Source organism: Anas acuta, chromosome 1 (genome assembly GCF_963932015.1).
Source record: "Anas acuta chromosome 1, bAnaAcu1.1, whole genome shotgun sequence".
In the NCBI taxonomy this organism is placed as follows: Eukaryota; Metazoa; Chordata; class Aves; order Anseriformes; family Anatidae; genus Anas; species Anas acuta.
Genome location: NC_088979.1, coordinates 82020529 through 82046207, shown reverse-complemented (window position 1 = coordinate 82046207; position 25679 = coordinate 82020529). Strand labels below are relative to the sequence as shown.

The 25679-nt window shown below is 42.3% G+C and overlaps 1 protein-coding gene across 1 annotated transcript in view; it reads left to right on the top strand.

Annotated features, from left to right (window-relative positions):
• LOC137858096 (butyrophilin-like protein 8) overlaps positions 1-25679 on the top strand; it is a 34772-nt gene that overhangs the window by 4148 nt on the left and 4945 nt on the right. The window contains exons 3-5 of the mRNA XM_068685559.1: positions 19849-19932; positions 20348-20397; positions 24928-25272. Coding sequence (XP_068541660.1) covers positions 19925-19932; positions 20348-20397; positions 24928-25272 — 403 coding nt within the window. The 5' untranslated portion in view covers positions 19849-19924. The remainder of the gene's footprint in view (positions 1-19848; positions 19933-20347; positions 20398-24927; positions 25273-25679) is intronic.

Genomic DNA, 25679 nt, shown 5'->3' with positions numbered 1-25679 from the left:
GAAGTGAGTCCTGTTTTATGGCTGAAGCTAACTCCAGATTTGGTTGTTTTCTCATATTCCTTTCACTCGATTTTCTCTGCCTCTGCTTCTTTCTAAACTCTCTTAATTCCAACCACCAGACTTTTCTACCAGTCAGTTCCTATGCTAGTTACTAATCAAATGTAATAAAATTGCTGGTAGTAGGACATGGTCTTCAAGTAAGTGCCCTAGTAAGATTGAAGGAAGGAAGTATGTATCCCTGAGTCATTATCTGTTTCAGGATGCCTAATGAGTGAGAAAGAAAGGAAGGCAGAGAAAAAAAAAAAAATCACAACTTGAAGCAGATTTAATACGAACACCTATAAGCCTTAAACTGCAGAAGTGTCAATGTGCCTATCAATCCCCAGGAGCACAAATTGCTCAGAACAAACCTGCCTTTCTCCAGCACAAGCAATTTAAGAACAATACATGCATACATAGCTAGCTCAAGGACTCCAGGCTAGCTAGACAAGCTCCAGGCATGGAAGACTTGATTGGTTTCACGCGTGTTAAGTTATGCAACTTCTTACAAGGGATGTGACCGCACTCTAATTTCAGTTAGGATTTCCTAACATCCCAGAACTAACCCTCTTAAAGCCATAGGGTTTTTTTATTCCCATCTGTGGGTTACCACTCTTTGTTTTTGCTTTTGAAGCAACCACAGTAAAACATTCCCACATGTACACCAGAAAAGCTCAACCTACTGCAGCTTCTCTAACTACATCTTAATGAGAGCTTTAGCAGCAGGTGCTGCTTCAGTTCAGCCACTGTCACAATGTCCATCTCCTAGCAGATATTAGGGGGAAGTCACCTATGCAGATCTAGAGGCCTTAAGAGCTAACATCAAAACTTGTAAATGCAGATCTAAACAACAACTTGACTTCATGTCATTTGCAAGGATGTATTTCAAGTATTTTCATTTCAGTCACTGCAGTTTAAGATAGTTCCACTCCTGATCCCCTTCTGTTTTATAAATTAAGAGTGAAGGGACTGCTGTAATTCACTTTTGCCTGGTGTAGCTGAAAGTGTCAGCTTTTATGAAGGGAGGGGAGGATGCAGAACACTAATAAGTTACTTCAACTAGAGGATACTATATTTTTTAAAACTTTAAATTATTTCTACAGCTTCAATTTGCATTAAGATTTTTTCCTCCCATGCCTCCTTGTACATATATAACGTTTCACTTTTCTGTATTGTTTTGTTTCGCTTCCCATTTCCCTGCAAAACTGTTAAAGAACTAGGCATAGTGAGATTCAGGAGACAGCTATTTGCTTGATTGCCCCACCCCAGTTTATGAATAGAGTTTGATAGTTTCAAAGTCCAAATCTATTACTCAACTGTGTTTGAAGGAGCAGTATAGTCTCTTCACCTCTGGCTTCCCAGATGTCATTTCCTAACATCTGAGTTTCCTGTGTTATGTATTGCCATGTGCTTAAGTTATGAGCCAACGGTTTTCTGTAGCAGCAAACTTGCTTTCAGCTCCTTTCTCAGCAGCCTTGCCAGAATAGCGTCAGTTGTAACCATGGCTTAGACATGGCTCATGTTATTAGAACTAGAGCCAAGCTGATTCTTGCCATCATATCTGAGAAGAGAGGATTATATTATTTTGACCTCAGGAAACAGAAGAGCATCCAGAACTCCCCAGATCTCCCTTGCTGAGGCAGCCCAGGTTGAACTAAGTTTGTTCTTTAAAGACTAGATATTCAGGGTCTGTAGGAAATCAGAGCGTGCAAATTGACTATTGTCTTGATCAGCAGAACCAGCATGTTTTTACTACTCAACTTTGCCAGAGTTGGCACTGTCATTTCCTTCCCCGTTACAGCAGACAGACAATGCAAACATTGAGCTGCACCCAGAACATACATATCTTGCAGTTGCTGTGAACTCTTCCTTCCCAAGCAGTGATGTTTTCCTATAACATCAATGCACTACGTTATCAAGGGAAGGGCATCTCTCTTAACTAGCCACGATGAAGGAATTTGCCTAACCTTCACGTTTCCTCTCCCCACATCCCCTGCCAGATACATGCATTTAGGGCAGGCAGGGCAAAGATGCCCAGAAGCATTTGTGAAATCCCAGAGGTGAGAGGAGATGGTGACAGGGAGTGTCACTGCTCTTCCAGCTCTACCACATACCCAGAGCAAGGGCAAACCTCTGGCTGTTTCACTCCCATGCACTCCTCTCGGTCACACATATTAATGTTTCCATCCTACCTGGGCTGGAAGCTAAGTTTTCCTTGCAGCTGACATGATTACAGCTAGTTAGCAGTGTGCAGCCAGCTGCCCGGGGCAGCTCAGTGTTTGGCACAGGCTGAACACACACACAAACACACACACTAACAGTGTGCTGCCACACACTGATCTGTTAGCAAAATACACAGCAATGACAAACACTGGCTCAGACATCTGCACATCCCACAGCAAGTACATTGGAGTTGTATTTCCAAGAGATTTTAAAAGACAGCGTCACAAAGACATGACCCAGAAGGAATTAGAAGCCTCTTTGTGTTGGGATCTATAGAGTAGAAGCTGTTAGAGCTGCTACTTGCTCCTATAGCAAAATTTATATTCTTTTACATAGTTCGTTTGTTTTTTCCTTCCCTTGAGATGAGGAAAGACCCTTTCCTGAAAGGACAGACTGCAACAACATGCAATTAAGAGGACAAGAATGAAAGCTCCCTGAGGGTACCCATGTTGTCGTGCATCTCTTATTTTCCCAATTCCTCCACTGGGAGAGGCAAAACCAATAATTTTAAAGCTAGAAAATTTCCCTGAAAAAGGTTCCCCTGCAAAACAGTCTGTGAAATAGGTGGGCCAAGCTAGAGAGTGAGAGGTCAACATTTAATCAGTGATTAAAACTCATGTAGGTCCCCTTACTGCAGGACTAATTGTACTGCCTTCTCCCATGTTTCTTCCCTCCTCACTAAGAATAGAAGCAGCAAAGAGTAAATTAATTTGTACTAGAACCATCCAACCAGTAAGTATACTCTGGGGAGATCTAACTATAGAAACTCTTGGGCCCACGGTTAGGGTCTGCTAAGTCCAAGGAGCACAGCAATGCCTTGCTGAGTACACAGTCATTTTATGGCACTAGGATCTGGTTGTGCCACACCCTAGATGAAGTCCTAATATTCTCAAGAGCAAAAACACCTAATTAAAATGCTAGAAGGTTGTATGGCCCATCAGTCTGAGGGATCTGATTTCCTCATGGGAAACAGACTTTTGTCCTCAAAGACTATCCTCCACTCAGCCTCTACACAATTCACCCTTTGATGACCTCAGTACAGCCACAAGTTTGATGACAGTCATGGTATGAAACCACCATGTGAATTTACAGGTATCTTCTGAACAGTGGTTTCACGGATGAAGTTGAACATCTGGATTCAGATGCAAAAGTGACACGCAACTTGGCTGGCTCACACTGGCTGGCAGTGTGTACCTCACCCCAGCTACAGGTCCCTTCCACACTTCAGAGGGGAGAGAAGGATTTAAGTTAGGATAGGCTCGATTTCAGTTTTATCCTTTTGTTTCCCTTCTCCTTATTTCTTTTTCGCATTGAAAGAGGCATAAACCAGAAATTCTGTCTGCCAAGGGTCATCTCCATTGGATGTTATAGTGCTGCTTCAGCTCCAACCCTCCATGTAGTTTGTGGTACAGGAGATTTTAGGAGGAGAACAACTCTAAGGGCCCAGCTGAGGTAACGCAAGCCATGGCTGAAACCACCATTAGCTCACTATCAGAAAGGTGCAGTTCAGAGGCACCTTGTGACTTACCCCATTTAGGCCAGGACAAGTATTTCATCCCAGGTGGATAGTCAGGAAAGCTATAAGTCTGCAAGGCTGTACTCACACATTTTGCCTGCCCTGAACTACTGCTAGAAACGGTGTTTCCTCAGTTCCAATAAGCTCTGGCTTCTACTTTAGAGCTTCTGTAAAGAGTCCACAATCCTCCTCCAGCTGCCTCCTCAACTTCATCTCCCAAATGACTGTTTACAGCTTGAATGAAGGGTTACAAAGGACCAACACATAGCACTTAGTTCAGTCCTCTAAATAAACAGTCCCAGATATGTCAAGGTCAGCTCTGAGATCCTCAAAATCTGGGGTATTGTAAGATACATAAATAATAAGCCTCTTCAGATCCCATCTGGTGGGACAGGGGTGCAAGGGCTTTGAACTGCAGGCATGAGATCAGCCCATCCACATCCAAAGACACCCATGAGTGCTCAGAGGAAGTGCTTCAAAACTAGGGCATCTGAAGTTTACATACTTCGACTGCTTTCTATGAATGATTTTTCCTGTTTAATCTCATAACCTTGCACTTTGTTTAACAGTTACCAGTTAAAGCAGAGGGCACAGTACTGATCAGACCTAACAACTGCTACTTTGCTCTTAACAAGCACATTAACAAGGGGGATGAAGTGCGTGTCCCGAGACATTGTCACATATCACAAACATTTGTGTATACAAAAAGGGCAGCCATAATATCTAGTGCTATTTTAAAGAGCTCTAAAGATCTGAACAAAGTATTTTATTTGCTAGCAACATAACCAGTCCTTTAGATGGATAGCAGTTGCCAGTAAACTGAGTACAATGTCATATCTAATCAATCACAACTTTGTACTTTCATATCAAAGACCTCACATCCCTGTTCCTGTGAGAGTTAGGCATGTAGTAGGACTCACTGTGCAACCTATTAAACACTCTTCTCCCCACTTTCCCAGATTAAATTAAAGACCACACCTTGGGTAAGCAGTAGGCAGTTTCCACATTCTCCTCATCAGAGACTAATCAACTCAAGTTCTTGCTGAATGCTTCAGCTTTTTACTAGGAAGCAAATACAAATGGAACTTCTTTTCAAATCATTTTCTGTGAACTTTTGACTCCAAGTTCGGTTATTTGTAGGAGTTATTTCATGCCTTACATTGCCAGGAATACCCAGAACTTTGGTTTTGGCCACCTCCATACGATGGATTTTTGTGAAGCAGCAATGGCAGGATAGGTCATTTGCTCAGGAAGCCCAGCTGTGGCAAGTAAGTGTTTCAGGAAGCACCTCTTTTCCCAGCAGAAGTAGGAAGACTCATTTAGTTGCTACATCTGTCGCTATTAAGCCAAGTAGTATTTTAAAATAACAAAAATTCTCTTGGCTACAGCTTTGTTAGACATCTCCCTAGAAGGGTCTACTGTCCTAAAATCTGATGACAAAACAGAAAAGCAGTTGTTTACCCTAGCAGTAGCAGCTGTACATTAAATAATACTGTGTTTTAGGAGTATTTGACTGTAACCCCAAAACACTCACAAGTACTTTGAGATGTACAAGACTGGACAAGCCTTCAATCCTATCAATCCTATCAAAGTATTCACAGCTTACTACAAGGTGCCAGAGACCCTACCCAGCTATGGGCCTGCCTCTAGATTCTGGTTTCAGCATGTAGATAAACTCTGTTTTTATTTATTTAAAATCATAGGCCAAATAATTCTTTTGCAAGGAGCAAATAAAGGAATTTAGTCCTTTTCACAAGAGTAGCAGAAGCTTTTAGAGAAACCTGAAGACAACCAAGACAATCTCTCAGAAGAACAAGAGTCATCCTTTTGACCAGTATTTTACTTGTTTTGCTCTCACTTACAGAAAGCAGGGCTGTTCATTGATGGTTGCCATCCTCAGCACATATATTGTAAATATAAACAAAATATTTAGATTTCAGTCATCTGATTTGGACACAGCATTCACCTCATGAGAACACTGAGACAGAGACTGTCAGAAAATCCTGAGCATGCGCAACTTTTAAGAAATACCAGGGGTGCCCACTGTTGTTTTGTTTTTTAAGTCATGGCTTTGGGATACACATGCAGAGAAACACTTGAGAAGGCTGGCCCTCAAACTACAAAATCATAGCTACCTTCTCAGTTTCGGGTTACCTCCCAAATTATATTGTAATATTTATTATAAGCTAATACAATTATAATGGCTGACATTACAGAATAAGATACCTGAGTACACAGAGTTGAGAGATATTATCAGAAATCTCCACTCACACACGCCCCTTGAATTTTGAAATTGCTAGAACTCCACAGCACATCTTTGTGCCCTTTATATTCCAAGGCACATCATGTGTCCAGCTAGCAGTTTACTAGTGGGCAATACATATACTTAATAATGTTTCCAGAATCCGTGGCACAGACCTTGTAACCACTGTAAAGCTCCAACCCACACGTTCCTGGATTTCCAAAGCATAGTTATTATCTGGGTGATGCAAAGCCTCATTGCTTGTGCACAACTCCAGGCTAGAGCTTGAAGGGTGCCAAAACAGACATGCCACTGGCACCTGATACTGTACAGAAGAGCTTGTATCTTTGTTATGCTTCTGTAGGCACCAAACCTGCTCCTCTGGCTACCCAGAGCTTCTACGTCACCACCCAGGGGAGTTACAGCCTGTTCAGCCCTTGCAGAAGAATCTACTGGGCCTGGATCATCCTAGGGGTGAGGGGGAAACCTGCTGTGAAACACCACCAGAAAGTATTTCACAGGGTGGTAGCCAGTGGAAGGGAAAGAGTAGGCATTCAAAGGAGATGTGTGTGCAGTGGGAGGGGGGGATGCCACACAAGGGATGCTTCAGCTAGAGCACTGTTAAGACTTCTCACCAACGTTAGTGAAGCTAAATGCTGCAGCTTCAGATACTGCTGTTTGCAGAACTGGGGGCTCAGTAAGAGCCCTGTTACAAAAAATATATATATATTCCTACAAGATTTGAGATTACTATGCTTTAGATCAATTAATTGATTGCAAAGATATTTGTCTGTATCTGTAATTCTTGTCTGCTGAGGTTGATAATGTAATCACAGAATTTACCTCTTCAGTGATGAAAGGTGAGGTCTAGAGATCAGAATGTAGGTCAGTGCTAATGCATAAAATTGCAGGCCTTGTTTGGGATGTGTTGTTTATACCCTCTGATTCCAGTATGGGGCTGGTTGGAAATATACTTTAAGTTTAACTTTACCTAAACTTTCACAGGGGGTTTCCCACAATGAAAGTGCAGAACCACAGAGAGGCCAGGCTGGTCTTTCACAGTATGAAAGCTTGCGGGTTTGCAACAACTGCCTCTTTCTTTACAAGTTACTACTTAACCTCACATTTAAAACTGCAAAAACAGATTATAGTTCTGTTCAGTATCTCTGACACCGTGAAGAGTTAAGCTTGGTGGATGAAAGAGAGACCCTACAGCAGCTACCTGTGCACTGCTCTACAGCATAGGTCAAGCCTGGCTACCTGGCCAACGAGCTGCCTTTATAGCACAGTTGTATGAAGTTAATCCTGTTACTCATTGCAAAGGCACTTTGTTTGGGTCCAGGGCCACATCTAAATTGCTCTCCACCACAACACTCAAGATAGCCCAGTTGTGTTGTAATAGCATCTGATGGTAGCAGACAAGACATCTGGATAGCGTTCATATATTTGACACCATCTGGTTGCTTTCAGCTGTGGCTTACTTTCAGATGACAAGTGTTATGCTCTGTAGTATTAAACACAGTAACTGGTGAAAGGGTTATATCACCACAACTGAAGTAAGCTCCTTTTGAGAAAATGAAACAATTTGCTAAAAGAGCTCCATTATCATTGAGCTATATCATCATAGAAGAGTAAACTGAAGACTGCTTTAAAAATACCTCTACCCTTAAGAGCAACATTCAGTTGCAAACCTATATTGGGGATATAAGTCCTGTAATTAATTTGCACATTGGATTCTCATCTTCTAACTAGTAAGTTCAAAGACTGACTTATTTTTAGTCTCTTCTGCTCTCACAATCCAGAAAGATCAGTACCAGCTAATGGTTTGAAGATGCAATGAACAGTTCATAACCTATTTTCTCAACCTTAGTATTTTTTTTCCTTATGCAATCAAGCAAAGTACCCTTCTAATTCTTTACCCTCCTCCCCAGCATCCTTTGTAGTCCATAGACAAGTCCAAAGCTAAACTATACCACCATCTCTGGCAGTTCAATCAACTCCATGCTACAGGGGAAGAAAAGAAACCATGAAGGCAAATCCAGCAGTTGAGTAGTGATTTCTTCAGAGCTTGGGATGCTGGTTTCTGTTGGCTTGTAACGGCTCCAAACTTGTCTGAGGCATTACTTCTCCAAAGCACAGCAAAAGTTATTGCTTCTAAACAGAAATTGGATCTGACAGAGTTTGGGTCCAAAAGCTTTAAGCCTGATATCTCACTGCCTTAACTGTCATAGGGCTGTTTGTTAAGGTCACTGTTTAGGAGTACATGAATCTAACCTGTTATCAGTTACTGCATAAGCCAACAGCAAGATGTTCTATGGAGCAGAAAATTAAAGTGCCCTGTGAATATCAGGGCTTACAGTATTGCCAGTGCTGATTTGCAATGGGGAAATGAAGTCACAGAAAGGTGCTGCAGTAGAAAACATGATGACACAAGAAACTATGACTTCTATCCTACCTGCTCATCTGTTTTCCCCAGAGGAAGAGACCCTTCCACTGCAAAGCAGTCTTTTTTTCCCCCCTGTGGTTTTGCATTATTGTTTTATTTGAAAAACAATCAAACAACATATTCGAGAACAGTTATCTCTCAATTCTAGAAAAGCAGCACTCCAGGCAAGGTACAGCCCTCACCTAGAAATCACTCACAAGGAACTCAGGAACTCTGCTGAAGTCCTGCACAGTCTCTCGTAGGAATGTCAGAACACTGAGCCACCACAGAAAGAAGAAAACAGGCACACGCATACATCAGGACATACACATCACTTGTGGGAAACCTACTGAAAGTGGTTTCACTTTCATATCTTCTTATAGAAGAGACCAGGCAACTTCTGAAAGTTGGTTGTACCCACACATGGCCATTGGAAGAAAAGAGTGCTGTTATTAGAGAAGGAGGAGGATGCCACTTCCTTCCTGTATCAAGGATCTGAATAAAAATATCTACAGGAAAGAAATATAAATGGTCTTTCAATGTGCTTTGAAAGGAAGGAGCTCCTCTTTCCTTCCAAACCCCAACTTTGTTTCTTAGGAAAGAACCCAGTACCTTCTTGTGTGGTCATGATTAGGGATTTAGGGTGGGGAGAGGGGGGACTGTAATACTATTACATTGATAACTGACAGAAGGACTTTGAGGACAGGAACGAGACAATATCTGACGATGTTTACAATACTTGAGAGATGCTGGTTTTAGATTGTAAAAGGATTTGGCTGAACTAGATCTGAACCAAACATTGACAAAGTCTGAAAGTTTTAAGAAGATTGAGAAAAATTCCAGAGTATACGGCTTGCACGAAGTGCTTATGACCCCATTGCACCTTTTCCCTAGTCACATAAACTGACTGTTAAGGATATTTCTTTCAGACATATCTATCTATATATACACACACACACATATATATAAAAAATATACATCTACCTCAGTTCTCAAGCCAGTAGTCCACATTCCTCTCCAACATCTGGGCAAAATAACTTGGGAAGAACATACAATATACAATGTAGAATAATGTTGAGATGCCCATTAATTCATTATAGGATTGCTCTTCACTTGGAAAAATTACAGCTTAGCAAAACAAGCACAAAGTGTTCACAGGTATTTTTAAGGTCTCTTGTTTGAAACTTTATTTCTCTCTGATGGACAGAAGTTGATCAGACATCAACATCCTTTACATTTGTACCAGAACCATTTAACTAAAAACATTCAGCTTTGATACCAAAAAAACCTTGGTTCAAAAGGCTGTGTAGATTTCTGCTTTGACTAAAAGTAAAATATTCATAAATATTGTCACAACAGGGGCAGGGTAGGTAATGCTGTTGTTTTTTTGTTGTTGTTGCTTTGTTTTTTAAAGCCTGCAACATTTGGCGACTGTCAACTTAGTTTTTGTTGTTGGTTCAAGAGTCCTTGAATCACTAGAACTTAATGTTTTCATTAGAATAAAGTTTACACTCCACAAGTGCTTTGTGTATTTCACTGTGCAACTATGTAGAAGGTGGAGAATCTCCTAGAAAAGAGAATATTTTTTGTTTGTTTGTTTTTGTATGTTTTTAAGTTATTTGCTTTCACTGCTCTTACCTGTTACACTTTGTGTAAGAAAATTGTCACCAGAACATGCAGGAATATCCGAGATACTTTCTTAAGATGAAGGTGGTACTGGGTACTTGGTGTAGAGTACTCTAAGGGAAATTTGTACTATAAACAGTTTCTACCTCCCCAAAACAGTTTTCAAATAAATTGCAGCTGCAGGTCTATATTGCCAACAATTAAGAAATAAAATAAAGTCAACAAGTAAAACCCACACACTTTCTCTGTTGCTTTAACAGAGCAATGTTCCTGAAGCCAACAGCTCAGGCCAATATGAGCTCCCCTGGGTTCAGTGACTCTGGTATCACTGAGTTAATTAACACCTTTGATTGATCCTGAAATTTGTTCTGGGACTATAAAAAAATTTTGATATTGAACAAACTTAGAAGCAACTATTCAAGTTGTACTTTGCAGTTCAGGAAAGTAATCCAGGATGCGATTCAGGTCATTCCCGCTGCTCAGAAGACCCCTTCTGAGACCACTATCATTGAGTTCACTCTCTGGGTTCTCAAACCCTCCAAGAGGTGCCCAGCACTGAGCTTTGCCAGTTCACTTGCAAGTTAACGCCACGTTCTTGAGAAGAGCCATGAAGTGTTACAATGACCTTGGTTAACCTCAGTTTCTTTTTCTCCTCCCGTGGTGTTCTGAGCTTTCAATTTTTCAGAAGCACCATTTCCTATGCTTCCATGCCTAATGTGGGGATGCAATAGTTTCCAATTAGTCTCTTTTACCTCTGATGCTCACAGTTTTGCTGCAAAGATTTTTGAAGTTTTGCTATCTTCTGAACTTCTGTTCTACAACTTTCTTCCTCCTCTCACTGATTAGAAACTGGATCTAGCGTATGGTAGGCTCACAATTCAGGAAGGTGATGCACTGTCTAGTAAGAGGTCTGACAGAAAAAGTTACCTACTGTATCTGTGTGGAATTGTATATGTGTATATATATATTTTATTTATATATATATATATATACACACACACACATATACATGTATATATAAACTAATATCATCAGGTCTTGAAGAAAGGTGGTTTCTCCAATACATGAATTAAAAACTGCCAAGAGGAGAGACAACTCACTTCAGGAAACCAACTTGTAGCCTTCTTAAACCCTGTGCCTGTAGCTGGCAACAGTTGCCAACAAATACAAGCATTTAAAGGGCAGGATTTTCCCACCTCTCACTGTACCGAATTGGAAAGTAGTTTAGGAGATTGGAAATTCTCTGGAGCTAAGCGTTACACTTCCTCCTAGACAAGACACCGAACAAAGATTAAAGACATTCTATCGACTAGACCGTTAGCACAAAGCAGTGTCTCGAGCCTGAAATAGTTTCCCTTCTGCTTCCTAGGAAAGTCCCTCAGAATTTCCCTTTCTCCCTATGCCCTGTGACCAGGCTTTATCCACTATATGAATTTGAAAGTTAAAAGTGAGGGATTTTTCCTCTTTCCTTCTTTGGACTGATGACATTTACTGAGGGGGTTTTATAATCCTGTCTTGGTGTGAAAGATAATTGCTGACTGAAGAAGGGGAAAAAAACCTTGTAAATATATAATGTATTGAGCAAGACACAGCTAAGGCTAGCACCACAGATACCTATGAAATTAATACACTAAATGTTGACTGTTTAAAAAAAGCTTTTTTGCAATAGTGCTTTACAGTATAAAAAGTTCAATATTGTTCTTTGGCAACTTGGCTCTTGTCAGGTTACATCCTCTCTAAGTTTTATGGCTCTTCAGTTGCACTCTGTCACAATGCCATGCAGAGGAGATGGAAAACAAAGATAAAATGAATTGCATTCATGAGCTGTAAGAGACTTATCAGCTGGTAAGCAACGGAAGAAATTAAGGACTGCTGAGACATGTCGTAGGCTAGGCAGAGTGCTGAGGTCAGACTATACGCCTGCATCAGTGCCTGCGCCTCAAGCTGTCCAAAGTGTGATCTTGCTTAAATCACCAAGAACCCCACTGGTCCAGGGGGCTGGTGACTGGCTGGGAAGCAGCTGCTGCTCCAGCAGTGCCTATCCCTCAGTAACAAAAGGCAGTGCCCTGCTTCCCGTCTGTTTACAGGATGCTTGCCCTGATTTGTCCTGTCCCTGATGTCCAGCAGCAGCACTCTCCTCCACCTGCTTTTCCAAGAAGCCTGCACCAGCTCTGTGCATGTAGTGAGGCATCCCCATCCATCTATAGGGACTTACTTAGAAAGGATGAGTTCAAACAATTCTGAGTTTTTCAGTATAGATGCAGAAATGGAGCTCAGCCCATTGAGCGATGGAGCTGCAAACTCTGCAGAAATTTTTAACCTGGTGTAGATACTTAAGAGTAGGGATGTTTCTACGAGTAACAGACTAACAGCAACATTAGATGACCACTCCTTCGATGAGAAAAAAAAAATCATGTGGAAAGCCTCTAATCCATGGTTGCTCAAAGTCTTTTAACAATAAATAAAAACTACAGTGGAAGGGGAAGACCATGAGGCAGACATTGAAGAGTGAGGAGAAATACCTGTCAGGCCCTCCCCCTCAGTGTGCAATAACCCCATATTACAACACATCTTGGATCTTCTTGACTCTGTTTTATGAGGAGCTATATGGAGGGATTCATATCATTTGGCATACTATCTAAAAAAAAAAAAAAGCAATCAAGTACTTGATATGAACGGTAGGGAGATAAGCTGATTTCACCTCCCTCTCTCCTACCCCGACACAGCCTATAAATGTTTCTCCTCAGCTTACGACCAGCAAAAACTTGAAAACAGTAAGAGTTGCTTTCGTAGAATTTGAGCTGTCAGGTCCTAAGCAGTGCTACTAATACAAATTGGATTATCTCTTTCTTCAAAAAGAAGTCTCACTTTCACAACTAGCTTCATATCACCCAGTCTGGAAATACCAGTATCAATCCCTGTTGTATTAATCCAATTAATAGCTTTATTGACATCAGTTATCTTACTCATAACTTCATGACTTGTCATATAGGTGAATCTAAGCATCACCTCAGCTGTTTGGTCATTGAACAGCGATCCCGAATCAGGCAATGCCATTGTTATAAGGGTCAGTTTAAGCAGATGACAGGTAAAAAAAAAAGAGTCACACAGTCAAAAATAAAGAATTAAGATTCTTATTCTGTGTTAACATTGTATTCCACAATACCTCTATCTTCCAAGTAAATTTAAAAAATAAAAAAGTAAAATAAGACATCAGCCAGAGAGTACTAGAACAAGATACTTGGACAGGAACTGTTTTCAAAACAAGAAAAAATACACAACATTTAGTCAGCTAAAGGAACATTCACCTCTATGCATCATCACTTCTGATGTAGCTCTTAAAAGCTAAGGTTTTCAAAAACACAAAGTAAACAGAAAACCACACACCTCAGCCTCTCTTGTGTAACTGCAATCTCTTGGAAGAACAGTTCTTTATTTTTCCTAAGAGTAATTTATTCATCAAAGGAGAAAATCATTTTGTTGGAACTGGTAAATAAAGAGCAGTGGAAACTCTCAGAAGAGCAAAAAGGAATTGAGAGAAAGAGGAACTTTGGGGGGAGCTGTCAGAAAAGCATTACAAAAAGGAACAATAACTTTCTGGTTTCTCTTCAGAAGTTTCATAAAAGGGCATGAGACCACCACACATCACCAGTCACAGGGATGAAGTCTCACCCAGCGAGCACAAGGCCAGGCAAAGGGTGGGACACACCACATGCTGCTTAGGCTGTGCTTCCTGCCCTTTCAGATTCAAACCTGCAGCATTCAGAATCCCAGCGGGGCTTACAGTGTGCAAAACGGGGACAGGCAGGGCTGGGAACACTTCTTCAGGGGCTGGAGCACAGGAATGGCTCCCCCTAAGTCAAGAGCCTTTGCCCGGGAAAGACAAATGAAAGGTGGTGCCTTGCCATTCAGCAGAGCACAGGTGTTCTCTTGCAAAACTCATTGCTAAATCTAGCACAAAAGTTAATGTTACATAAAGGACAAAACAGGTTTTAAGAGAACAGGATGCAAGCCTACTACTAAACGTCACCACCAATTACCTTGCAAAACTACATACAGGACCACACAGCCAGTGATATAAAATGCCTCATAGATCCCTGTACAGACATCCTTCTGGTCCCTGGATTGACCTTCACCCCAGGGAAGCAAGCAGATGGCAGACACAAAATTCCCCAGAAACGAGTGCCAGAAATACGGATTACATGGATCTTAATTCCCTGAGAATTCAGTCAGGCCAAACATAACCTGAAAGTACCCAATAACCGCAAGGCTGTAGCATCATTTGATCAGTGTTGATATCTACTGACTTGCATACCAGGAGCGCGCTTCCTTCCTTCCGAAACTTGAAATGAAACATGCCACATTTAGCATCAGTCCCACTGGGTCACCTGAACCCTTCCCATTTTGCAAAGCCGCAAACAACTTTAGTCTGAGAGCTATTAGAAACGTTATTCTGAAATTAAAACTAAAGTCTAGAAATTGTAATAAGTTAGCACACTTTGTCTGAGTATAAGTGATCTTTTTTTGGCCAGGCACATCCAGAGTTGTTATTTCCCTTCAAAATTTTAGTAATGTGTTTGAAAGTTTCAATCCCGCACACTTAGATCAGATGCAGACTTTATCTCCTGTTTCCCCCCACATTTTATTTTGTATACATGGACATATACATACACACATTTAAATATGTGCACCATAACTATTTATACAAAGTTGGAAGAAGGGATGGAAGCTCCTGCTGTAAGGTTCTGTATGGGGTACAGCTCTCTACTTGGAACGAATCACACAGTCACTCTTTTATTCTTTAACCCTGAGAAGGAATAACATTTCAGAGTACATAATAAAATTGACAACAATCTTCCGGTCTCCAGAGCCTGACTGTTGCTCACGATAATCATTAAAACAGGCAATGGGAAATTCCAGCAGCACAGGAAAACGTAGGCAAGCCCAAAGCCAGCTCCCCACCCACCACGTGCCACCTCTGCAAATAGGTGGCGTGACTGGGGCACAGGCAGGGAAAAGAAAGGAAGCACGGACAGAGTACACTATGCTTTAGTGAGAAGCAGATAAGGACAAGTTTGGATAGCTTTAACAGCCATAAACCTTACAAAAGCAAACTAACTTTAAAACCAGGCCAGCCTTCAGTCTCATAAGCGCGCAAAGTTTCCTACGGTGCACCTGAAGACCAAGATCTTCCTCCAGAACTTGGCTGCCACCACAGCACGTTTTATAGCATGAAGGTCAGGATGTTCCCCCCAGGTAGCAAAGGCCACTTTTTCCCCCACTGCCTCGAGCAGAGAGGGTGAATTACACCAACAGTAAATCACATAAATGCTACTTGCCATTGTTCACAAATCCCTAGAAAATTACTTCTAAATCAAGGTAATTTACTTCAACAGCTAACACCTTAAAGTAGAAAGCTGTGGTCATATTTTGATACACGCTATCATGTCCCTGAACTCTTCCCTTGGACTAATTATAGGACAGCTGTCTAAACGATGCCTCATTTTGTTTATAGGTTTCTTTCAGATAAGATCAGAAATAATCACGCAGTTTCAGTACAGGCTGTTGCATCACAAGAACTTTATTCAAGAAGACAGATCATGATTTCTGCTCATAAACTCACTCATCAGCTTTCTACTAGCAAAGGTAAAAGGACCGCATGGTTACATAGATAGAACGTTTAAAGAAGCGACAGAAGATTGCCTGGGTGTGTATGAGGAAGAGCAAGGTGACATTTCTCAGCTCAGGGTGCTCTCAGGATTTCTCAAAGACAGGGAGAATGGTGTTCCCCCGCACCAACCATGAGTAGCAGCAGCCAGTTAGCATAAGATTATTTTTGAAAGCCAAAGGCACATAGGATAAAAACTAGAAGAAACCATCGGTGACTAAGCTGCAAAAACTTTGCCAGATGCATAAGGAGATATTTCCTTCTTGGCAGAGTGGCTTCCATTCATCTGCTAAGTGCTTTTGGCCAACTATTCCAGAACTGCTGGCGTCTCCTCTAGCTGGCGCCCGCCCCAGCCTGTACCACCATTTATTCCATGCCCAGCAGAATTACCTGTGCTACTCAGCCAGTGCTAGGTGTTGGCGAACCAAGTGGAAAAGATGCCAAACAGATTGGTCCCTTTAAATAACATGCAAATGTTGCACCCACGTAGCCCACAGAAGCTTTTAAACTGGTGTCATACCCAGCAAGAACCGCACAGAGGTACCTCCTCAGTGTCAAAAGGGTTCCAGCATCTTCCTCAGCCAGCCCTCCCTCCCAGGTCAAACATCCTTTCTGCTCTAGATCCCAAACTGGCCACTCTCTGCAGCGGGAGCTTTCACAGCTGAAGCCAGCTGCTTTTTTTTTTTCTTCCCTGGTAGCATAGCCTGACTGCTCAGCCACCAGAGCTGCTGCCCCATGGTACAATCACAGGTGGGTCACACTCCAGCTGTGTCACTCATCACTGCTGGTCTCTGATGAAACAGCTGCCCACAGAATCCACGGAAAGGCTTGAGGCAATAGAGAAAAGGAAAGCCATCTGCACACAGCACAGGCCCTTGACTCATGCACAGATTTTCTACCCAAGGCATTTTCCCCTCCTGCTCTCCCAGCTGTCCTGACTAGCAGAGTTGTTCACAGAGGAGCATCCCTAACACACTGCAGCAATGCTATTTCCAGGGTTAACAGAGCACTCCTGAAAAATATAATTTCCTTATTTTACAGGGAGTTTAAATGTTACTTTTTTCCCCCCTGCAGCACTGAGTATCCTTGTCCTCCTGGTGGAGGGAAACAGCTTGAATCAGTTTTCTTTGTGACAAAGCCATGCTAGTCTGTGGGCACGTGGAACATTTTATTTTCCTACTTGGCTGGTTTAATTTTATTGCAGGCTGAGTGAACATGTTCAGTTAATGGCCTCACACCCATCTAACGTTTACGTCACAACAAAGATGCTGCCAAGAAGTTCCAAGTTTTGCAATTTAATCATATGCTTTAATCACTTCACATGCCTTAGTTACTTCAGGCAAGTTAGGATGTTAAAAAGAGGTATTCATTCTCCTGGAAATTATTTTTCATTGAGAAGTCTTACTCAGTTAACTGTTTTAGCCTCTCAAAAGAAACATGCCTAAATAATTCCTTTGTCAGATAAAAATGAAAAGTAAATGGATTGCCTTAAATTTGAAAAAAAAAGTCATAAAACAAATATGATATATTAGTTTCTTATACCTCCATTTGATATAAGCCCGTGCTTAAAAATAAAACAAATAGATATGAAAGAGCAAACAACCTAATCACTTCAGATGCTGCTCCATACAGTAACTGGAACACCTTACACCAGCTGAACTGCACTGACTGGATCTCCTCTTTAGCATACCAACAACAATCCTGGTGAAGGTTCAGCATAGACATTTCCATTTCAAGCAGCTTCAGCTCAATCCAGAAATAAATATTATTTCAAATACACAGCAGTATATTGAGATAAATTAAGGGTCAGGTGCTCCAGCAGGAACAGTCTGAAACATTCCCATAGTTAGAGACGAGAAGCCAGATACACAGAACAAGACCTTCCTTGCTCCTTCTTTATGCACAAGCCTAAACTTCAATAGGGAAGTAACAAAAGCACGTGGGTGAAAAGAAAGGCAGACATTCACATGCAAGCCCAATGTAGTTTGGTATTTCAGGTCTGATCCCACTTCTCTTTCAACCAAGGCTTTTGTACAGACATTTGTGAGAAGCAGAAACCCCACAGGGACTCTGTGTGAGTAAAGCAGCCAAAGCCAGTGAAGCAAAACAAGCTGGCTTGGCTGGAACAACAGCCTTCATTTGGCTCTTGAGTCAGAATCAAAACTGTTAGAAAAGGGCTAATAAAACCTACATCAATTCTAGTGAAACGACATCACTTCTAGGGGCTCTGACTTTAGGGTCATTCCTGTCTGCTGCTGCCATACCTTTACACAGGCCTCCTAGCTGGCCACATATCCTAAGTTTTGCGTTCTTTTTATATAAGAGATATCATAAGGACACCCTGTTGCTAACTGAGAGCAAGGGCACAGCTGCAGGACCACCGCAGAGCACAGCTGCAAAGCATCAGCCACCCAGCTGTCCTCCTTCAGCCCAGCAAGAGACCTTGCTGCTGCAGAGGAGCCCTGGTACCTGTATGATCACCTTGTTCTTGTCCTGGGGCTAGAGCACAGGATAAGTTTGCTGATCATATTTTTTTTTTTTTTTAAGAGCAGCTTTATGTAGAACAGAACATCCTTACAAAGCTGAGAGGGAGGATACCATCAGTGTATCAGTTTAATTTTCTAAAGGAAGGAAACACATATGGAATAAGCTCACTTTGCATAAATGCATATCCTTGCTTGAAATAATAACCACTACAATGGAGATGGAGGCAACCACAGGAAAAGGCCATCAAAAGCATGCAAGGCACATTGTTTTTAATCCTTGAAGAAAGAGTCAAACAGCCAAGTGTTTCATGGTGCTTACACTTCTGGACAAAATCCTTCTCTGCACCAGTTGTGTCAGCCAATTCACCTGCTTGCTCTTCTCAAACCACCACAGAGTAGTGCGTCAGCAGCCTTGTGCCAGCTCTCAAACATCAGTCGTGCACACTGAGCTTAACTCTAAGCTAACCTCCACCACAACAAGGACTGTACTGACCTGCCTGGGAGATGCCTTGAGCTTTCCAGAACAGAAGACATCCATCAGGATGTCACAGCCCAAGCTCAGCCCTTCACAGTTCAGGATCTAGGGCCAGGGAAGGAATCCCGGATGATGCTCATATTCAGCTCTCTACAAGAAGGTGCCAGATGGGTTGTGCTGTGTATCAGGAAACAGCTGGTAAATGAAACCAGAGCTTTGTCGTGAGGAGTGAGAGAGAAGCACGTAAATCTAGCTCTTGAGATTAGATCTTAGAGCATGATCACACACATTTCAGCCTTTGCGGGACTAGTGGGTTCCCTCAGGGTTGCATTTGGGATCTTGCTTACCCCAAGAAGCACCACTTCATAGTCACAGAATGGTTTGGGTTGGAAGGGACCTTGCAGATCATCTAACTCCAACCCTTCTGCCTTGGGTATGGACACTTTCCACTAGAAGATTCACTAGATTTCACCAGAAGTAACAGGCACAAGAACAGCTCTGTCACCATTCCCTCACAGAGCTGACTCAGTGGAAAGAGAAAAGGACCTTGGCCAAGCCACTACTTTCACCATATTATCTCTGGAGTAAACACTAGGGAGGAAACATCAATCAGATATTCGTATTCCTTAAACTACAAGGTGCTGAGAAGATGGGGAGAGGAAGCCAAAAATGACACTCCTTTTCTTCCTTGCCTTTTTTTTTCCCCCCTCTTTGAGAAAGTACCTGATTTAACAGCCTCCTCAAAGAAGAAGCTCTTTTAATCAGTATTTCCCCTACAGGCTTATCAGGTACAACTGCGTTTTGTTGGTAGATATGCTGCTTGGGCCGTATTTGATAGAGTCTGAGGTACAGCATTTAGTGCTCTTGATCATTATGATACCCACTAGGTTTCACCATCTTCTTTGATCTCCCCGGCTACAGAACAAGAATCCTACACAGTGGGCTGAAAGCTCAGGGCAGGTCACTGCATGGTTTATGACTCATATCCACCCTACATATGAAAATAAATTCCTAGTATTGTCTACACAGAGTGAAAGAAGAAAGAATGAACCACAGAAAACCAAGCACTACTAAATATCCTATTCCCTTCTAGAGAAATGCTTATGGCAACAAAAATTAGAGCACATTTCACTCTTTTGCTTTTGTAGAGACAACAGGAGCAGCTGGAGAGCTTGGTGAAGTTAGTGACGTGGAAAGGCTCCTAAGAGGTGGGAAGCCACAAAAATGAAATGGTAAGCTATGTTTTTTCTCATATTGCAAAGCAGCTGAAGTTTGTAGGCAGAGATAATTTTGCCTAATTACCAATAGAGAATAATTTAAGGAGTAAACTATGGCTACGTATATCCAGTTAACTTTGCCCACATGAGAGGGTGCTGTGGTTCTTGTGCTTATGACTGAAGCCCCATCCCATTATGACCACTGAGAAAGCTCAGATCTGCAGGCAGGATTTACAACACACACCAAAATGAGACAACAAAGCAAGACAGGGATTTTAAGCCATCCAGTTCTGCATCCAAATTTTCTTCACAGATGAGGAATTTGTGAAACAGAGCATAAATTATGCCAAGAAAAAAAAAAAAAGGCATTGATCTCTTCTCTAGCATTCCAACAAAGTTTTCAGCATTTCTATTTCTCTCATTTTATTAGGGAGACTCTCTGGATGGTTGCCTGCTTGCTGTTCGCATCTCTACCCAAAGGTAAATACACTATAATACATCTCTAAGAGTTGTGGAAATATTTACACATAAATACTCAAACTGCAATTATGCTAATCATCCACTGGGAATCTTTGAGCAGAACAAGTATGTGCTATGGTTTACTTTGGATTTATTTCATCACAGTGCAAGGTTTACTAGTGCAGGCAATAACTCTGAGATACGGTTTATCTGAAATAGATGTTTATGAGGTTTAGGTGTTTCAGGTTCACAAATCTCCACCTATAAAGTTCATCCTGACCACATCCTTAGAGCACTCCACCATTTCTGTAATATTAAGGATGGCTTGGAATCTCCTTCTTCACAATCCCAGATGTCTTGTATCATTTTTATTCCTCATTTAAGCTCATAAATGGCTTTCTACAGGGATATCCAGTTAAGTAAAAGGACTGGAGCCAACCAACCGTTTCTCCCCTTGAATCTTCGCATACACGTTGCCAAATTCTAGCACAATTGGGCTTCTGACATTATATATCATGGCCTTCTCTATTAAAGAGATATGCTAGTATGTGCTGGTAAGGGAGTCTTCCACAAGCTACAGGGGCAACTCCCTGTAATTTCTGTATTTGAAGCTTAAGTTGAGCAACATTAAGACCTCTGTGCAGGGTCAAGACTCCTTCATTTGTTCAGAAATGTTCCAATTTTACCAGGTGCTGTAGTGGCCCAGAAGGTTACACATCATCTGGAAGTGGTCTCTCCCACTCTTCTAGAAGCACAGCTAGCATTTTTAGGGAAAAACTTTCACATGTTTCTGTAGAGCTGTGTGAAAGTCTATTGCAACTCAGGATGGTCTTTCAGTAGGTGAGTGCACCTGTAAACACTCTGAGCCATTGAAGTGCTTAACCTTTGACTCATTTTTCCCCTTTAAATAAGGAAGTTCAAATTTTGTGTTTCTGAGCAAGCAATTAGGATTGCAAACAGCCCCCTACCCTTCTTTAAATACTTTGGCATATAGGTGAGACACTATCCTGTAAGGAATCATACAAGATTACCTTGTCAGGCTAACACCTTTCAGTTTGAATCCATAAATACTCACTAAACAAAACACGGGAATTTTCTCATTGCCACACTTCTAACACCAGAACATTTTTCTGCTTATCACTTTACTTCTGTAACTTTCTTTGTCTAGCATCAAAACTACACTAGCATTACCAGAGTGAACTTGGAGGTGGGTAGGGAAGAGAGAGAGAGAAATTCAAGAGCCTTCCATTCCACTCCCAGGCCCTTTTCCACAAGGCATAAATCCTGGATCTCCTCCTGGCATCTCACATTCCTCTGGTGCAACCAATACACAATTGAGAAAAAAAAAAAAAAAAAGATGGTTGCCACAGATCACCTTCAGGAGGGGGGAAGAGAGAGCAACAAAAAAGCCACATCTTCAGGAGCTTTCCTGTACCACACTTTGAATACCAAGGCAGCAGTATTTGTTCATCATGGAAATCCTAAGAATTGGCCACGTTACCACTCTTAATTTCACCTTGATAATCTTGAATCTTGTGCCAACAAGTTTAAAACTACAAGTTGTTTTTAGAACAACAAAAACATGAAATAAAACCAAGTCTCACCTTATGTTCAAGTCCCACATCTGCAAGCGCAAGCTGTGTGCTGACACACATTTTTGTCAGTGTAGAGATCTGCACAAGGCCACACACACCGAGTTTTCCAGGTAGATAGATGAGTGCTGCTCACCCTGCTCCACACATCCCAGCAGCAAGCCGCCACCATTCCTGGGGCTCACTGAACAAGTGCTTCAGTCTCCTGGTCAGGAAAATTTACTTCCACACCTTCTGCTGTATCAAGGACTATGTCAGAAGCTTAACAAAACATCACCTCATCAGCCTTAAGCATAACTTCAGCCTCCTTCTCAAGGCTGGCTTTTATATTCAGCTGGTGTTCAGAAGTCTTCCCATCTATGAAGGGCCTCATGAGCCTGGAGGCTCTGTTAATTAACTCATTACAGCCAGATTTCAATCACCTGTTCTTGCTCCAGGCAACTCCACCAGAGCCTCCTCTTAGGGCAGGGTGGGTTGGACCCCATGGGTGTTTACAGGCTCATTCCTAGTGTTAAGAAACCTGTATAACACCTCATGCAGGAAAGGAAGAATTATGCTAGGCTTAGGTGTGCTGAACACTGCTGTCCTCAGTCTTCAGAAAAAGACTTCAGAGACAAAAAGAAAACTGATGCAGTTACAAAGCCGCTATCGAGTTTAGAAGTGAGCACAATCCAGAGATAGGACAGGCACTCTTTTCTCCTCTTTCCCTCGTTAAAAAAAGCTTGTCTGTTTTCCCAAAGCAACAAGTTTCGCTAACCTTGGGATTGTCTTTTCTTCACCTATGTGCAGCTAAGTACACTGCTAGCACTCCTAATAGCATCCTGAGGACGGGATTCACCCCACCAGAAAGCCCCTCAGGAGGTTTGCTTTTTCCTGGGCTTACAAAACACCTGCAGCAGCTCCAGACGTACTCATCCTCCCTCTGTAGCCAAACACAGCCAGCAATAACCCTCTTTCAGACATGGCTTTGCGTTGGAGAGACCACCGAGCACAGCCTTGCTCAGCCCCCTGGGGCCCCAAGTGCTGAGGGATGGGGCTCAGGCTGCTCCCTCCCCTCCTCACCCATCCTCACCTGGTGGTGGCCCTCCAGCTGTGCCAGGGTACAGCGCTAATTGCTAATTGCAGGGCACTAATTGCTAATTGCAGAGCTGAGGTGGCCTCCTTGGGGCATGCAGGGTCATACATCCTCTAGCAGTAAGCATGCAATGCAGTGGGTGCTGGACTTGATTATAAATAAAATAATAAGACAATGATTTGGATGTTACTGAAATTCTGGTCCCTATGTTGTTTTTTTTAGCTAAAGGTTTAAACTGTGGGGCAGGTTTAAACTGGGATTTTCAGCAGAAAAATCTGCAAACCTAAGGAAAGCAGATGTATGTTGAAAAATTTTTAATAGAAGACACTCAGCACAGTGATTTAGTGATCCGTATGATACTTTTCCTTCTGCTTTTATGTCTGTCTGGAAGGACACAATGTGAGAACAAACAAGCCTCAGACCAGACACTGATAAATATGGAAACGTAGCCCTCAGCATGCAACCAGCTGAACCCTGGCCGGTATCAGAGACCTCAAGAGGGAACTGGGGCTCTCTTTGGTCTTTAGCCCAATACATGCACAGGTCTGGCGGGCTTACAGGCCTACAACACTGGGATGGCTACGGTGCCACCAAGAACATTTTATTTCTATATTTAGTCTGATTAATTGCCCCTTATGCTTCTCAGAACTTTGGCCATGAAAACAGATTGAGCTGTTTCACAGTGAAATGTAGTTTTTCTCTCTGGTGCAATCCCAAACTCATGCTGCTTTTGTTTTTGCTCCCTGCTGGGGATGAAAGTTTCCCATCCAAATTAATTCATCTGTGTTTTAATTTATAACATCGTTTTGTGAAACAGGTTTGGTCAAAGCGTTAATTTCATTCTGCGCTGAAAATACCTGGTTGTCCACGCTTTAACTCTTGCCTTTATTCTTTAAAAACAAACAAACAAGAAACAAATAAATAAACCCGGTAGAAATGCATAGAAACCTGGCCTCCCGCTCTGCCTGCCTGTTTGCTCACCAGCAGGATACGTTCACAGCGGTTCTTGCATTTGCTGGAATTGATCGGTAACGTTTCTGCCAGACACACTCAGGCCGCATGTACAGAGCATACCCAGGGACTAATAGTCCATTTCCTTGAGGCCTTGGAAAAGGAGCTAGAGGGAGAATGGCAGGCCTTTTGGGGCTGCTGGGAGAATATCCCAAAGAGTATGAGAAGCCCAGACACAAGCGTTAGCAGGAGCCTTGAGTGCACCCAGACACAGTTGTAGAAAGGAGCCCTGTTCTGTCAGGCCATCTTCACGAGGTCAGGCTCCTTCCAGGGGGACTCTCCACCTTATTTACGAGTCTGGAGCCATGACGGGATAGGCAGCAAGGGGAGCTGGGGGAGATCCAACTCCTCCAGGACTTTTCTCTTGACAACAGCAACACCTTTTTCATGCTTCTCCTTTTTTCTTCAGCCAGACTTCCTCCAAAACCAAAAGTTGTTTAATCACATCTGTCTTCACATCCCCACATCCCTTCCTGCCCTTTTGAACTGACTGCTTAATTTATCTGATTATTCAATATAGAAAATTATAGTATATAAAAATATATAATTTTATAATATAAAATATTATAAAATATTCATAGACACTGAGGAGAAAAATCACCAGCTGAGGAGACAAGTTCAAGTAGGTGATGAAGTGGGTGCAATTTGCATGCAGCATCATCTGTCCTCCTGGGCACTGAGCACACGTAGCCCCCAGTCCCTACACAGCACGTGCTGCCTCCTGCCCAGCTGGGAGCAGGAGGACACTGGCTGAAGAAAAGGGAGGAAAAGGCTGGGAAGAGAGGCAGTAACAATGTGAGGAAGGCAAGGTATAGGAAAGTTGGTGTCCCTAGCTTTGCTGTGTGCTGAGGAAGTTGTCTGTTTTTATTCCAGGTCAACCAGACGTAACGTGCCATGCGTTTGTTGGAGAAAGTGTCATTTTGCCTTGCACCACCGCCTCTCCCAGTGAACTGGATGTTTCCCATTTGATGCTCTTCTGGCAGATAGAGTCTAACATAGTGCATTTTTTTCACAATGGGGAAGATCAGCCAACGTTCCAGAATGCAAATTACAGCGGCAGAACCAGTCTGTTTTTGGATCAGGTGAAGCACGGCAACTTTTCCCTCAAGCTCTCCAATGTCCAGCTAAAGGATGCAGCTGTATATTCCTGCATCTCTAGGCAGTCTGGGAATCATCCCACACCAACAGAGAAATCTAAGATTCATCTCAATGTATCGGGTAAGATTTTTGTTTAGTTCACAGTGAAGTTGTTGAGGGAAGCATTTCTTGCAGACAAGCCACACATAATGGCCATTGTTAAATTTTTAAAGCAAATCTTCATGCAGTTTCACTCTGTTCCTCGCTTTATCTGGAAGAATATGACTGGAGAAGAAGAATAAATGCATCTTCGCTTCAGCACAGCATATCCACAGAATTAGCAGGACTCCTGAGGGCAAGCCACCTGGCTCTTTCCCCTCCATGTCCAGGAGATATTAATGAGGTCTCTAGACTTTTAAGCATTTGGCTACTTGGGGTGCTGTACTGTTCTGGATCCACCTTGTTCCCAGGGGGATGGGGGAGTTCATTTCGTTGTTTGTACTTGGGTCCGTGAAGCAGGATTAGCTTCACCACTGGCAGTTCAAAGT